Source organism: Bos grunniens, chromosome 24 (genome assembly GCF_055505025.1).
Source record: "Bos grunniens cultivar Pamir isolate PY7600 chromosome 24, Bosgru_T2T1.0, whole genome shotgun sequence".
Lineage (NCBI taxonomy): Eukaryota > Metazoa > Chordata > Mammalia > Artiodactyla > Bovidae > Bos > Bos grunniens.
In genome coordinates, this window is record NC_141188.1 from 9,186,163 (window position 1) to 9,203,872 (window position 17,710).

The 17,710-nt window shown below is 39.9% G+C and overlaps 1 protein-coding gene across 2 annotated transcripts in view; it reads right to left on the reverse strand.

Annotated features, from left to right (window-relative positions):
* DOK6 (docking protein 6) overlaps positions 1–17,710 on the reverse strand; it is a 406,877-nt gene that overhangs the window by 146,182 nt on the left and 242,985 nt on the right. For both annotated transcript variants that reach the window (XM_086372198.1, XM_086372199.1), the window contains exon 5: positions 358–547. In XM_086372198.1, the coding sequence (XP_086228324.1) occupies positions 358–547 (190 nt within the window). The remainder of the gene's footprint in view (positions 1–357; positions 548–17,710) is intronic.

The following is a 17,710-nucleotide window of genomic DNA, read 5'->3' on the forward strand; positions in this document are numbered from 1 at the left end:
CATTTTTCCCTTTAAAAATAATCCATAAAAGTAATGCCAGCCAAGGGCATGTTGACTTTTATGGAAATCCTACTGCACCAAAAATATAGGAGGATGCACCCAAAATCTCACAAATATACTGCATGATAAAAAATAACTATGAAACTAGTTTGATGCCAGCACAAGAGACTGAAGTTATTTTGAATGGGGTAATTAACCTGCCATAGAATTAACACAGTTTCATCCAGATTATCAACAAGGATCTGAAGAAATTATATTTTTGGTAACCTCTAACCTTTACGAAAACAACCATCTACCTGAGCACAGAACCTTGGTCCCAGGCCCCTCCTGCATGTTGCTTCTGCCCTCAGAGCTTACCTGCCCGACTCAAATGTGAACCACGTCGAGTCCCGCCCATATCTCCTCAGTGAGCTGAGGGGCCACATCACCAGCTTGACCTTGGCATTGTGGATATCCCAGAGATAGATATTCTCGTGCGTGATCTGCATTGTGCATTCGCCATAAATGTCCAGATTTGGTGTAGGCATAAGGTACACATTGAATCGTTCTGCAAAGAAACAAGGAACGGAGACAATGAAGTGAGAGGAGGTGTGACTTTTACAGCAGCGCTCTATTAACCTGTATACCTACCCACAGCCTGCAGAAAGGGTCACCACGTTCCTTGGTGACACCGATATACATTGTGAAACACTCTCTTTTTCCATTTTGTGGGAAAAGGGGTTAAATGTATTCTTAATCATTCAGTCGTTTACTCATTCTTCAACTTCTGTGGCCTGCATCCTGTGTGTGTGTGTGTGTGTGTGTGTGTGTGTGTGTCTGTGTGTGTGTGCATGTGCGTGTGCTCAGCTGTGCTTAACTCTTTGAGACGCCATGGACTGTAGCCCACCACACTCCTCTGTCCATGGGATTTCCTGGGCAAGAATACTGCCATTTCCTTCTCCATGCGTCCTCTATGGTGGGGATTAAACGGTTAAATTGTACCATGGGAACATAAGGGCAAAAAGCTAATTGGAGTCTCTGCCCAAACGGTGTTACTGTCTGCTTCTTCACGAAATCTTAAGTGGATATCATATAAACAATTCCAGGGAGGAATGCCTTATCTAATTTACACAAGAACTTACTCAATTTTACCTCTGCGGCATGAAGTGTTTAATGCCCCCTCAGACTGACTCTCCAAGCACAGAGTACTCATGATCAAATTCAGCATATGATAAATGCAGATATTCATGACTGCCTTCTGCAGAACTTCAGCTATCGTTTCAGTAAGCAAAATAAAACCACATAAATGCTTTCATTCCTGGATATTATGTAGTTGAAAATCTATTAGACAATGATTCCAAACCCTTTATAAATGTCTGTGTATGTCAAACACCACTGCAAAATTCTGCAGCCCTCGATTCCCATTTAAATGCATTAGAATATACTTTATTTTGAAAGATAAGGTCAGTTGGTAAGTTCCAGGAAGTAAAGAACTTGGTATGACCTACAAAGTGTCTTTATAAAATATCCTTAATTCCTAGCATCTTATCTTTGGTGTATAGTAAGTGATCAATAAATATTAGTTAACTAATAGTTGAATGAACTAATAAAATGTTAACTAATAAAATAAGTGAAATAAATATATCCCATGATGAAATAAATATATCCTTGTCAATCTTAAAGAAAAATAAACTCTGAATATTCATTGAAAAGATTGATGCTGAAGAGGAAGCTCTGATACTTTGGCCACCTGATGCAAAGAGCTGACTCCTTGGAAAAGATCCTGATGCTGGGAAAGACTGAAGGCAGGAGGAGAAGGGGCAACAGAGGATGAGATGGTTGAAAGGTATCACCGACTCAATGGACATGCGTTTGAGCAAACTCAGGGAGATATAGAAAGACAGGGGAAGCCTGGCATGCTATAGTCCATGGGGTATCAAAGAGCGGACACGACTTAGCGACTGAACAACAATATGAAGAATATCAGGACTTCCCAGGTGGCTCAGTGGTAAAGAATCCGCCTGCCAATGCAGGAGACGCAGGTTCGATCTCTGGATCGGGAAGATCCCCTGGAGTAGGAAATGGCAACTCACTTCGACATTCTTGCCTGGGAAATTCCATGGACAGAGGAGCCTGGCAGACTACAGTCCTTGGAGTCGCAAAGAGTCAGACACGACTGAGCTGCTAAACAATGATGAGTATGGGCTGCAAGGATTGAGGAATTACAAAAAAATGAGTCATGACAACAAAAAGTTTAAGAATTACTAGCAGATACATCTTCGTGAGTTTGAATTTAATTGTGAACAGTGCTTTAAAGGCAGAGCTGTCGCATGAATTATTTGGAGAGGCATAATTGTGCAGCTGCAGTTGGTCAAGTACTGAGATATTTTCGAATATGCTGCCATCCATCAGGATGCTACGGTTTTAAACACTGTATGTTTGCTGGTCCTGAGCTGCAACTGTCTATATAATGGAAAGAATTGTTCCAGTTGCAGCTATTTTGTAAAGCAAAGATTTTCTGGTGCCAAGTTGGTTATATTTAACTTAAGCACAATAGTTTGAAATTTAGTAACTATATGGACACTATTTATGTTCAAGTGTCTAAATATTTTGGGACCAAAAATAATGATTCAATATTTTACTTAGATTGTTTCTCATGAAAGTATTATGGATATATATTTCATATAATAATTATTTGAAATATAATTATTTCAAATAATTACAATTATTTCCTAAAGAAAAAGGCAAAATGAGGTAAGTTCTATAGCTGAGAAATGAAGAAAGAACACTGTCCCATCAGTTATTTTCAATGAAAGCCTGTATCTGTAGCCACATGTTGTTACTGTTCATGCCTGACTGTTAGAGTCAGGCCTGACTCTTTGCGACCTCATGGACTGCAGCACGCCAGGCTTCCTTGTCCTCCACTTTGTCCTGAACTTTTCTCAAATTCATGTCCATTGAGTCGGTGATGCCATCTAACTATCTCATCCGCAATTGTCCCCTTCTCCTTTTGCCTTCAGTCTTTCCCAGCATCAGGGTCTTCTCCAATGAGTCAGTTCTTCGCATCAGGTGGCCAATGTATTGGAGCTTCCGCTTCAGCATCAGTCCTTCCAATGAATATTTAGGTCTAATTTCCTTTGGAATTGACTGGTTTGATCTCCTTGCTGTCCAAGGGACTCTCAAGAGAGTCGTCTCCAGCACCACAATTTGAAAGCATCAATTTTTTGGTGCTCAGCCTTTTTTATGGTCCAGCTCTCACATCTAAATATGACTACTGGAAAAACCATAGCTTTGACTAGACAGACCTTTGTCAGCAAAGTGATGTCTCTGTTTTTTAATACGCTCTCTAGGTTTGCATAGCTTTTCTTCCAAGGAGCAAGTAAGTGTTTTTTAAGTTCATGGCTGCAGTCACTGTCTGCAGTGACTTTGGAGCCCAAGAAAATAAAATCTGTCACTGTTTCCATTCTTTTTTCCCATCTATTTGCCATGAAGTGATGGGATGGGATGCCATGATCTTAGTTTTCTGAATGCTGAGTTTCAAGCCAACTTTTTCATGAATGATATCTGCCTGCAATTTTCTTACACTGACTTTTTCTGGCTTCAGTATCTGGTTATAGTGGCTTCATAAAATGAATTGTGAAATAATCCTTCCTCTTCTGCTTTCTGAAAAAGTTGCATAGGACTAAAATTATTTCTGGAATCAAGAGTGCACAGTATGTGACTGGAGTTTGTGTATGGGATGTTGTACATTTTTCATTTTAATTTCTTGAATGGATACAGGGATCTTTAGGTTTTTTTTTTTTTTTTCTTGAATCGTTTGGGTAATTTGAATCTCTATTAAGCAATAAAAGTTTTATTTACAAAGTCTATAATCAGAGATAATATTTTCAATTTTTCTTTCATGGCAGATGGAAATTAAAAACATTTTTTCCCATTTTCTGCTCTGATTTTAACATTTATTATAATCTGAGCTCTGAGAATGTTATTACTACAATTAGGATTTTAAACTATACTCAAAGAAAAATGCAGAACTTTACAAAATATATTTTAAAAGTGAAAGGCTGAAAATTAATGATCTAAACATCTGCCTAAAAGATTTGAAAAAGAATCCTGCAATTAAACCCAAAATGGTGGAGCAACTAACAGTGATTAGACATAGTGAGTGAGAGCAGAAATTAATACATTTTAAATTATACTGAAAAAAGTTTTAATAAATAAGTTAATATCTGATGATGCCAATTAAGAGGGAAAAAAGCCATAAATAACCCACAGGAAGTATAAAAGGAGCTATCACTACAGTATAGACAGATATTAAGAAGGTATTACAAGGATGTTGTTATTAAATTTATGTCAGTAATTTTGAAACTTTGTAAGAAATGCAAGAAACTGTGCAAGAAATCATTCAATCATTTTACGAATGATTTTCCTAAAATCACTGGTAGATGTTCTGAAGCTAATTATAATCAATAGTTTATTACCCTGAGTTTTCAAACTTTAGTGCATATTAGGGTTCCTGGGGTTATTAAATTACAGACATCTGGCCCCACATCCCAGAGATATTTATTTTAAAGGTGTGGGTGGGGCCCAGAATTCTCTTGTTTAACACACACTTGATGTGAATGAATTGAAGACATTCACAATATGCTAAAGAAATACGGACTTTCCTGGTGGACATTGTGTTACTTGCTTTCAGTTCAGTTCAGTTCAGTTCAGTCGCTCAGTCGTGTCCAACTCTTTGCGACCCAATGAATCACAGCACGCCAGGCCTCCCTGTCCATCACCAACTCCCGGAGTTCACTCAAACTCATGTCCATTGAGTCAGTGATGCCATCCAGCCATCTCATCCTCTGTCGTCCCCTTCTCCTCCTGCCCCCAATCCCTCCCAGCATCAGAGTCTTTTCCAATGAGTCAACTCTTCACATGAGGTGGCCAAAGTACTGGAGTTTCAGTTTTAGCATCATTCCTTCCAAACAACACCCAGGGCTGATCTCCTTCAGAATGGACTGGTTGGATCTCCTTGCAGTCCAAGGGACTCTCAAGAGTCTTCTCCAACACCATAGTTCAAAAGCATCAATTCTTCGGCGCTCAGCCTTCTTCACAGTCCAACTCTCACATCCATACATGACCACTGGAAAAACCATAGCCTTGACTAGACGGACCTTTGTTGGCAAAGTAATGTCTCTGCTTTTGAATATGCTATCTAGGTTGGTCATAACTTTCCTTCCAAGGAGTAAGTGTCTTTTAATTTCATGGCTGCAGTCACCATCTGCGTGATTTTGGGGCCCTCAAAAATAAAGTCTGACACTGTTTCCACTGTTTCCATCTATTTCCCATGAAGTGATGGGACGAGATGCCATGATCTTCGTTTTCTGAATGTTGAGCTTTAAGCCAACTTTTTCACTCTCCTCTTTCACCTTCATCAAGAGGCTTTTTAGTTCCTCTTCACTTTCTGCCATAAGGGTGGTGTCATCTGCATATCTGAGGTTATTGATATTTCTCCTGGCAATCTTGATTCCAGCTTGTGCTTCATCCAGCCCAGTTTCTCATGATGTACTCTGCATATGTTAAATAAGCAGGGTGACAATATACAGCCTTGATGTACTCCTTTTCCTATTTGGAACCAGTGTGTTGTTCCATGTCCAGTTCTAACGTTGCTTCCTGACCTGCATATAGGTTTCTCAGGAGGCAGGTCAAGTGGTCTGGTATTCCCATCTCTTTCAGAATTTTCCACAGTTTATTGTGATCCACACAATCAAAGGCTTTGGCATAGTCAATAAAGCAGAAATAGATGTTTTTCTGGAATTCTCTTGCTTTTTCGATGATCCAGCAGATGTTGGCAATTTGATCTCTGGTTCCTCTGCCTTTTCTTAAACCAGCTTGAACATCTGGAAGTTCACAGTTCACGTATGCTTAAGCCTGGCTTGGAGAATTTTGAGCATTACTTTACTAGCATGTGAGATGAGTACAATTGTTTTACAAGCGGTATTTAATCCTTACTACCATCCTGTGGGATGTGTACCAACAGTATCATCCTCAAGGGCAGGAATCTGAGATTTAGAGCACTTTAGTTCCTTGACCCTGGCCCCAGAGCTCATGAGAAGTGGACAAGAACTTGATGATGTACTAAGCTTGGCCACTTATGTTCCTCAGGCTAAGGGTCTGACTTTCAAGCTTTACATGATAGTTTTACTGTAGCAGGAAAATAACAAATCATCAAAAGTTGTATATATCCAAAATGATATTAGTGAACACTGATATTTCTTTTCCTTTCTCTTTTTTTGTGTGTGTATGTTTGCGCTTGTTTTCTGTGAAATGAGGGGTCATTTAACCTGGTTTCTCATCATAGTTCAATCAATCAAGCTTTCTTTGTGTGACCAAGAACACAGCATACGTATGGCTGTTTCACGTTGATGTATGACAGAAACCAACACAGTATTGTAAAGCAATCATCCTCCAATTAAAAATAAATTAACTAATTTTTAAAAGATTTAAGAAACACAGAAAAATAAACAATGATTGATACACCTTGTGGGTGTGAGTTTGTCTTGCTTACTACTCTGTGAGCTTCTTAAAAGTAATGGCCCTACTTTGTATGAAGGGAATGGCAACCCACGCCAGTAGTCTTTCCTGGAGAACCCCATGGACAGAGGAGCCTGGTGGGCTACAGTCCATGGTCGCAAGAGTGGGACACGACTTAGTGACTAAACCTCCACCACATTTCCTCAGCTTAGTTCTCATACAGCATAGCCTCAAAATTCTTTGATGAATGAATAATGAATGAGTGAATGACATACAAGAGTGTCTGAGTGGAATGTAGGGAGCATGGTTACTAGGGTAACCAAAGTAAATAATTTACAAACAACACTGGAATACTGTTTTGCTCCCGGAGAAAGGTTATACACATATTCTTTGGCTCAAAGTAGGAATTCATGAGAATTCTAGCCCATTTCTAAGCAGGGACTCTTGGTCCTGGGAAAAAAAAAAAAAAAAACCAAACCCTCAAATCTGACTCTGAATTAACCAGATGTAGTCTGAGGTCATTTCTTCATTTTGTTCTAGAGGGTGATCTCTTGCATGAACAACAAAACAGATCCTTGAATCCACTTGCAACTGTAACAGTAGGAACTTCCTATAAGTGCTGGCTTCTTGGTTGTGATGCTTACCTCTGTTACTAGTGATTAGTACGTTACATTTGTTTCCTAGGATTGCTATTATGTATTGTGAGACTCCTTTCTAAATAAATATGACTGTAACACTGCACTGCAATATTTCTAAGGTCAGCATAAAAAAAAAAAAAGTCGCTCAGTCGTGTCCGACTCTTGCAACCCCATGGACTATATACAGTCTATGGAATTCTCCAAGCCAGAATACTGCAGTGGGTAGCCTTTCCCTTCTCCAGGGGATCTTCCTAACCCAGGGATCGAACCCAAGCCTCCAGCATTGCAGGCGGATTCTTTATCAGCTGAGCCACAAGGGAAGTTGTGAGGTCAGCCACAAGGTCAGCACAGGCTATCTTAAATACAGCTGAAAGATGTGAAGATTGTGAAAGCTGTAAGAAGTTAAAAGCTCAGATTGTCCACTTAATATGCACTCTTCTGTGTTATCTGAAGTCTAAGAATAAGTGCGTGTGTGTGTCTGTGTGTGGGTAGTTGGCTGTGGCGTGCTAGCCTCCCTTACTTTCCCGTATACTGTGCCAGATTCTGAATCAATAGGAAAACAGCTGACAACACTAGATAAAGATGATTAATGCAAAGAATTTAATCAATAACCACTTTTATCTTAGCAACACACATTATACCTTTAAAAATTATTTGCAGGGTATATGGTGGTGGTTTAGTCGCTAAATCGTGTCCGACGCTTGCGACTCCATGGACACAAGAACCCACCAGGCTCCTCTGTCCATGGGATTCTCCAGGCAAGAGTACTGGAGTGGATTGCCATTTCCTTCTCCAGAGGAACTTCCTGACCTAGGGATCAAAACCAGGTTTCCTGCATTGCTGCTGCTGCTAAGTCGCTTCAGTCGTGTCCGACTCTGTGTGACCCCATAGACGTCAGCCCACCAGGCTCCCCCGTCCCTGGGATTCTCCAAGCAAGAACACTGGAGTGGGTTGCCATTTCCTTCTCCAGTGCATGAAAGTGAAAAGTGAAAGTGAAGTCGATCAGTCGTGTCTGACCTTAGTGATCCCATGGACTGCAGCCCACCAGGCTCCTTGGTCCATGGGATTTTCTAAGCAAGAATATTGGAGTGAGGTGCCATTGCCTTCTCCCTCCTGCATTGCAGGCAGATTCTTTACCAACTGAGCTACAAGGGAAGCCCCTGCAGGGTATATGAACTGGGCAAACTCCAGGATGATGAGGGATAGGGGAGCCTGTTGAGCTGCAGTCCATGGAGTTGCAAAGGGTCAGACACGATTTGGCGACTGAACAAAACCATGCCCAGTATGTTAACAATGCATATATATGGCACCTAGAAAAATGGTATTAATGAAACCGTTTGCAGGGAAGGGATGGAGATGCAGACAGAGAATGGCTTTGTGGATACAGTAGGGGAAGGAAAGAACCGAACATGGAGAAAGAAGCATGGACATATATACACCACAATGCGGGAAACAGATAGCTGGTGAGAAGTTGCTGCGTAACACAGGGAGCCCAGATAGGCGCCCTGTGACGGTCTGGAGGGGTGGAGTGGGGAGGGGAGGGTGGCTCAGCAGCGATGATATATGTGTAATTACGGCTGAACTGTGCTGTTGTACTGCAGCAAGCATGACAACATTGTAAAGCAATTTTCCTCCAATTAAAGAATAAATAAACAATTCACACAAATGTTCATTCTTAGCTAGTCTCAGAGTAAATAAGACCAAGCTGTTTGAAGAGTCAGGAAAACCTTCAAGGACAAGTAGCAATTTTGAATGTCAAGATCTTCTCTAGGTGATGGGACCCCATAAGACCACCATGAGCCACGAACGATACAATAATTTATGACATCAATTCTGCACACATGTGTGTCTCATTGCTTAGGAGTAATTTCAAACTGAATCCAAGCCCATCATTGATAACATATTAAAATAATGTTTCTGATGAAAAAGAAATGGTAGAATTTAACTCTGAAATGCCTTAAGAAGAAACCCCTGAATCTGTAATAACAAATCGTTCATAAAGGAATGATTCTAGTCTGAATGTATTAATGACTTGATGCATGTATCAGGAGGTTAAAGTTTTGTTTATATGAAGATGTGTTATGATTGAAAACTGTGGAAGGACAGTTTTACAAGATAACATTGTTTTAAAAAACACTTGCATTAGCTAAACCAACAAACACTTTCCCTGCATGTAGTAAAATGAACAGGTGTCCTGTCTAAGAAACAGGTGTGTCCCTAAAGCAGTTCTAGGGCTCAAGGGAGAGGGTTCACGTTGACTAACAAGCACTCTTAGTCTTCAGCATGAGATTTTACAGATTACTTCTAGTTATTTCAGGGCGGATCTTGAAATGGAATTATCATATTTATGGAAGAAGTCCATTGATTAGGAAGTGACAAAACTGGGAATGCCAGTAACAACCTGTGCTGATCTGTGTGCGTGTGTGTCTTGGCAGCATGTATACACATATTCACTGGGATTTTTGAGCTACCCAATAGTTGAGGCTGCAATTTTGACATTCTGTTGAGGTTTATGCCTTCCACATTGTCCTGTGGTATAAATCACTATCTTACAAAGTTGTAGCTAGACTTCAATGGGCCAAAAGAAATGGAGGAAAAGTGCTGTTATCTGGACTTGACAAAGCATTTTAAAGAAAGTGTATGTAAAGTTGCAGGATATAAAATCAACACACAGAAATCCCTTGCATTCCTATACACTAATAATGAGAAAACTGAAAGAGAAATTAAGGAAACAATTCCATTCACCACTGCAACGGAAAGAATAAAATACTTAGGAATATATCTACCTAAAGAAACTAAAGACCTATATATAGAAAACTATGAAACACTGGTGAAAGAAATCAAAGAGGACACTAATAGATGGAGAAACATACCATGTTCATGGATTGGAAGAATCAATATAGTGAAAATGAGTATACTACCCAAAGCAATTTATAGATTCAATGCAATCCCTATCAAGCTACCAACGGTATTCTTCACAGAGCTAGAACAAATAATTTCACAATTTGTATGGAAATACAAAAAACCTCAAATAGCCAAAGCTATCTTGAGAAAGAAGAATGGAACTGGAGGAATCAGCCTACCTGACTTCAGGCTCTATTACAAAGCCACAGTTATCAAGACAGTATGGTACTGGCACAAAGACAGAAATATAGATCAATGGAACAAAATAGAAAGCCCAGAGATAAATCCACGCACATATGGACACCTTATCTTTGACAAAGGAGGCAAGAATATACAATGGATTAAAGACAATCTCTTTAACAAGTGGTGCTGGGAAAACTGGTCAACCACTTGCAAAAGAATGAAACTAGAACACTTTCTAACACCATACACACAAAAAAAACTCAAAATGGATTAAAGATCTAAACGTAAGACCAGAAACTATAAAACTCCTAGAGGAGAACATAGGCAAATCACTCTCTGACATACATCACAGCAGGATCCTCTATGACCCACCTCCCAGAATATGGGAAATAAAAGCAAAAATAAAAAAATGGGACCTAATTAAACTTAAAAGCTTCTGCACAACAAAGGAAACTATTAGCAAGGTGAAAAGGCAGCCTTCAGAATGGGAGAAAATAATAGCAAATGAAGCAACTGACAAACAACTAATCTCAAAAATATACAAGCAAATCCTACAGCTCAATTCCAGAAAAATAAATGACCCAATCAAAAAATGGGCCAAAGAACTAAACAGACATTTCTCCAAAGAAGATATACAGATGGCTAACAAACACATGAAAAGATGCTCAACATCACTCATTATCAGAGAAATGCAAATCAAAACCACTATGAGGTACCATTTCACGCCAGTCAGAATGGCTGTGATCCATAAGTCTACAAGCAATAAATGCTGGAGAGGGTGTGGAGAAAAGGGAACTCTCTTACACTGTTGGTGGGAATGCAAACTAGTACAGCCACTATGGAGAACAGTGTGGAGATTCCTTAAAAAACTGGAAATAGAACTGCCTTATGATCCATCAATCCCACTGCTGGGCATACACACTGAGGAAACCAGAAGGGAAAGAGACACGTGTACCCCAATGTTCATCACAGCACTGTTTATAATAGCCAGGACATGGAAGCAACCTAGATGCCCATCAGCAGATGAATGGATAAGAAAGCTATGGTACATATACACAATGGATATTACTCAGCCATTAAAAAGAATACATTTGAATCAGTTCTAATGAGGTGGATGAAACTGGAACCTATTATACAGAGTGAAGTAAGCCAGAAAGAAAAACACCAATACAGTATACTAACGCATATATATGGAATTTAGAAAGATGGTAACAATAACCCTGTGTACGAGACAGCAAAAGAGACACTGATGTATAGATCAGTCTTATGGACTCTGTGGGAGAGGGAGAGGGTGGGGAGATTTGGGAGAATAGCAGTGAAACATGTATAATATCATGTATGAAACGAGTCGCCAGTCCAAGTTCGATGCACGATACTGGATGCTTGGGGCTGGTGCACTGGGACGACCCAGAGGGAGGGTATGGGGAGGGAGGAGGAAGGAGGGTTCAGGATGGGGAACACAGGTATACCTGTGGCGGATTCATTTCGATATTTGGCAAAACTAATACAATATTGTAAAGTTTAAAAATAAAATAAAATTAAAAAAAAAAAAAGAAAGTGTATGTAGACTGGAAGAGATGAAAGGAATGGCTATGTCCACGGCCTTGGGAGTCAGGGAGAAATTCACCCATGTGGAAGGTGTTTCCTGGGGAAAAGAAATCCTCCCAGCTAAGATTTTCCTTTGAAAGCTAAATATGGAAGAGTCTCAATGTGTGTGTATGTAAGCGTGTGTGTGAGTCTGTGTGTGAGGGAGTGAGTGGGTGTATGTGTGGGTGTGATGTCTGCCAGTTTCCTTTAGGGTATCATGTACTTTCAGGAAGTCATTTAAATGGATCAAACACTACCTTCTCTAACTAAATGTTACTATATACTAAAAGCACGTATAACCCTTTGTATGAATTTAGGATTATTAAAAAGCACTGGATGACATTATAACTTTCAGTTCAGTTCAGTCGCTCAGTCATGTCCAACTCTTTGTGACCCCATGAATTGCAGCACGCCAGGCCTCCCTGTCCATCACCAACTCCCGGAGTTCACTCAGACTCACATCCATCAAGTCGGTGATGCCATCCAGCCATCTCATCCTCTGTCGTCCCCTTCTCCTCCTGCCCCCAATCCCTCCCAGCATCAGAGTCTTTTCCAATGAGTCAACTCTTCGCATGAGGTGGCCAAAGTACTGGAATTTCAGCTTTAGCATCATTCCTTCCAAAGAACACCCAGGACTGATCTCCTTTAGAATGGACTGGTTATAACTTTAGGTCTTCTCTAAACTATATGCAGGAATTAATTTTTGATTTCTTTATTTTTACTTGGGCTTAAACAAACAGACTTGTGCTTTTTTTTTTTTTTTTAAATCTAAGCATGAGTTAGTCTTTATTTTATATTATCTCCTATAACCATCATGATAACACCATAAATCAGTATTAGTTTATTTTCACATAGTAGCAAACTGAAATTAGAAGTGACTAAGGAATCTGATCTATTTAAGGGGTGTAGCCCACATTCAAGTTGCATCCTAAAGAGTTTACTTACTAGGCTAAATCTACTTGTGCTTCTTACACAGCTCTGGCTATTTAATTCTGTGTTTATCCTATTCTAAAACATTTATATTAAAAATTTACCTTTATATAGTAGGTAAATTATTTTGACGTTATTATCAAATCAGCAATAAAAATTATAATAACCAAAAGAGTACATTATCTATTTGGATAGGAACCATATACAACCCCAGGTTTTTAAGATAAAAGTGTATAATTTACACCAAACAAGTTGCACACAGCAATGACTCCACCCACAGGCCTAATTTATTCACTTTCTTCATATTTTCTGTATGTAGTACTTGACGAATGTTTATTGGTAAAGGGTTTTTTCCTTCTTCTCTCAAACTGAGAGTGAGCAGAATATTTTAAGCAATATGATTATGGATGTTCTGTACTTAGCACAGTTCTCAGAAAATAAGTCAGAGAGATGAAATCCAAGAAAGTGTGGGAAAGAAACTGAAATATCAAAAGGAAGCTAGAAAAAGAGTCACAGGAATGCCTTCGTGACTTTCTGAAACTAGCAACATGGGCAAAATTTGCGCCTGTATATGTTCATGATTAGTTAGTAGGGGAAAAACATTTTTTTCAGTTCAGCAAAAAAACAAAAAGCAATGATTTTTAATGGTCTATGCTGGGAGGGATTGGGGGCAGGAGGAGAAGGGGATGACAGAGGATGAGATGGCTGGATGGCATCACTGACTCGATGGACGTGAGTCTGAGTGAACTCCAGGAGTTGGTGATGGACAGGGAGGCCTGGCATGCTGCGATTCATGGGGTCGCAAAGAGTCGGACATGACTGAGCAACTGATCTGATCTGATCTGATCTGATGAGATAGTGATGGTTATCAGAATATTATTGTTTATAACGAGATCACCATCAGTGTTATCCTGATGCATTTTCACCTGTGCTGTCCAGTGTATAACCACAGATTATTCCAGAATCACTTTTAACAACTAGTGTCAAGCTTCACCAATATCCCTCATTATTTTTAAAAACACTAGTCATTAGAAATTAATAACACTGGAAAGTTTCTATTTTCATACCACTAGATATTCCAGTGATGATAGTTAGTTTTAAAAATGGAGGGGAAAAAGCTCGTTACACTATTCTGATTTCATTATTCAGAGGCTCACAAAGATGCAGCATAAATTCTTAAGAGACATCAGAAAAGTTAAATTAGAGAACAGTGCAGTAATATGTCATATAGACCTCAATTCTGTTATCTACACTCTGAGTTTTCAAGCATTCTACTTCCTCAGGTGTAGCACAGACTTCCCTTGTGGCTCAGCTGGTAAAGAATCCGCCTGCATGGCCGGAGACCTGGGTTCAGTCTCTGGGTTGGGAAAATCCCTTGGAGAAGGGAAAGGCTAGCCATTGCAGTATTATGGCCTGGAGAATTCCATGGACTGTATAGGCCACAGGGTCACAAAGAGTCAGACATGACTAAGGGTCTTTCACTTTCACTTTCAGTTGTAGTATGCAAGTGTATAGGCAAGAACACTGGAGTGGGTTGCCATTTCCTTCTCCAATGCATGAGAGTGAAAAGCGAAAGTGAAGTTGCTCAGTTGTGTCCAACTCTTAGCAACCCCATGGACTGTAGCCCACAGGCTCCTCTATCCATGGGATTTTCCAGGCAGGAGTACTGGAGTGTGGTGCCATTGCCTTCTCTGAGAATGAAATTAGAAGTGATCAAATAGGAGATGGCAAGAGTGAACATCGACATTTTAGGAATCAATGAACTAAAATGGGCTGGAATGGCTGAATTTAACTCAGATGACTATTATATCTACTACTGTGGGCAAGAATCCCTTAGAAGAAATGGAGTAGCCATCATAGTCAACAAAAGAGTCCAAAATGCAGTACTGGATGCAATCTCAAAAACAACAAAATGATCTCTGTTTCTAAGGCAAGCTATTCAATATCTACACGGTAATCCAAGTCTATGCCGCAACCAGCAATGCTGAAGAAGCTGAAGCTGAATGGTTCTATGAAGACCTACAAGGCCTTCTAGAACTAACACCCAAAAAAGATATCCTTTTTATTATAGGGGACTGTAATGCAAAAGTAGGAAGTCAAGAAATACGTGGAGTAACAGGCAAATTTGGCCTTGGAGTACAGAATGAAGGAGGGCAAAAGCTAACAGAGTTTTGCCAAGAGAATGCACTGGTCATAGCAAATATCCTCTTCCAACAACACAAGAGAAGACTCTACACATGGACATCACCAGATGGTCAATACCAAAATCAGATTTATAATATTCTTTGCAGCCACAGATAGAGAAGTTGTATAGAGTCAGCAAAAACAAGACTGGGAGCTGATTGTGGCTCAGATCATGAGCTCCTTATTGCCCAAATCAGATTTAAATTGAAGAAAGTAGGAAAAACCACTTGATCACTTGGGTATGACATAAATCAAATCCCTTACGACTATACAGTGGAAGTGACAAATAGATTCAAAGGATTAAATATTATAGAGTGCCTGAAGAACTATGGATGGAGGTTCCTGACACTGTACAGGAGGCAGTGATCAAGACCATCACCAAGAAAAAGAAATGCAAAAAGGCAAAATGGTTGTCTGAGGATGCCTCACAATTAGCTGAGAAAAGAAGAGAAGCAAAAGGCAAAGAAGAAAAGGAAAGATATATCCATTTAAATGCAGGGTTCCAAAGAATAGCAAGGAGAGATAAAGCCTTACTCAGTGATCAGTGCAAACAAATAGAGGAAAACAATAGAATGAGAAAGACTAGAGATCTCTTCAAGAAAATTAGAGATTACCAAGGGAACATTTCATGCAAAGATGGGCACAATAAAGGACAGAAATGGTATGGACCTAACAGAAGCAGAAGATATTAAGAAGAGGTGGCAAGAATACACAGAAGAACTGTACAAAAAAGATCTTCATGACCCAGATAATCACAATGGTGTGATCACTCACCTAGAGCCAGACATCCTGGAATGCAAAGTCAAGTGGGCTTTAGGAAGCATCACTATGAACAAAGCTAGTGGAGATGATGGAATTCCAGTTGAGCTATTTCAAATCCTGAAAGATGATGCTGTGAAAATGCTGTACTCAATATGCCAGCAAATTTGGAAAACTCAGCAGTGGCCACAGGACTGGAAAAGGTCAGTTTTCATTTCAATCCCAAAGTAAGTCAATGCCAAAGAATGCTCAAACTACTGCACAACTGAACTCATTTCACACGTTAGCAAAGTAATGCTCAAAATTCTCCAAGCCAGGCTTCAACAGTACATGAACTGTGAACTTCCAGATGTTCAAGCTGGATTTAGAAAAGGCAGAGGAACCAGAGATCAAATTGCCAATATCTGCTGGATCATTGAAAAAGCAAGAGAATTCCAGAAAATCATCTCTTTCTGCTTTATTGACTATGCCAGAGCCTTTGACTGTGTGCATCACAACAAACAGAAAATTCTGAAAGAGATGGGAATACCAGACCACCTGATCTTCCTCCTGAGAAATCTGTATGCAGGTCAAGAAGCAACAGTTAGAACTGGACATGGAACAACAGACTGGTTCCAAACTGGGAAAGGAGTAAGTCAAGGCTGTATATTGCCACCCTACTTATTTAACTTACAAGCAGAGTACATCATGAGAAATGCTGGACTGGATGAAGCACAATCTGGAATCAAGATTGCCGGGAAAAATATCAATAACCTCAAATATGCAGATGACACCACCCTTCTGACAAAGCAAAGAACTAAAGGGCCTCTTGATGAAAGTGAAAGAGGAGAGTGAAAAAGTTCCTTAAAACTCAACATTCAGAAAACTAAGATCATGGCGTCTAGTCCCATTACTTCATCAAATAGATGGGGAAACTGGAAACAGTGAGAGACTATATTTTTTGGTCTCCAAAATCACTGCAGATGGTGACTACAGCCATGAAATCAAAAGATGCTTGCTCCTTAGAAGAAAAGTTATGACCAACCTAGACAGCTTATTACAAAGCAGAGACATTACTTTGCCAACAAAGGTCCGTCTAGTCAAAGCTATGGTTTTTCCAGTGGTCATGTATGGATGTGAGAGTGGGACTATAAAGAAAGCTGAGTACCAAAGAATTGATGCTTTTGAACTGTGGTGTTGGAGAAGACCCTGGGACTGCAAGGAGATCCAACCAGTCCATCCTAAAGGAAATCAGTCCTGAATATTCATTGGAAGGACTGATTCTGAAGCTGAAACTTCAAAACTTTGGCAACCTGATGTGAAGAACTGACTTGTTGGAAAAGACCATGACGCTAGGAAAGATTGAAGGCGGGAGGAGAAGGGGATGACAGAGGATGAGATGGATGGATGGCATCACTGACTCAAAGGACATGAATGAGTAAACTCTAGGAGTTGTTGATGAACAGGGAGGCCTGGTGTGCTATACAGTCTATGGGGTTGCAAAGAGTTGGACACAACTGAGCAACTGAACTGAAATGAACTGTTGCTATAGACTGAACTGTGTCTCCCTAAATTCATAGGTTTAAGCCCTAACTCCCAAGGTGGTAGGATAGGAGATGGAGCCTTTGGGAGTAATTAAGTTTAGAGGAAGTCATGAGGATGGGATCCTCATAATGAATTAGCACCCTTGTAAGGAAGGACAGGAGACAGCTTGTTCTTCTCTCCCTCTCCCACATGGATCCACAGCAAGAACTTGGCCTCCGAAGCTGTGAGGAGTTAACTCCTGTTGTCCAAGCCACCCAGTCTGTGGTATTTTGTTATGGCAGCCTGAGCAAAGACATAATATTCTCCCCATTCCCTAAAATCTACTGAAAAACAACATAAGTCAAGATTGTTTATGTAGACTCCAAATCTATGACAATGCTTTAAGAAGAAATGTAGGACTACTACTGTTCATTAAAAACCTTATGTACAGTGAGTTAATGTATTGATTGTTTATTGAAATAAATGGCAATGTCACAGAGCAAGAATGTAGGGGACCTGGGCTT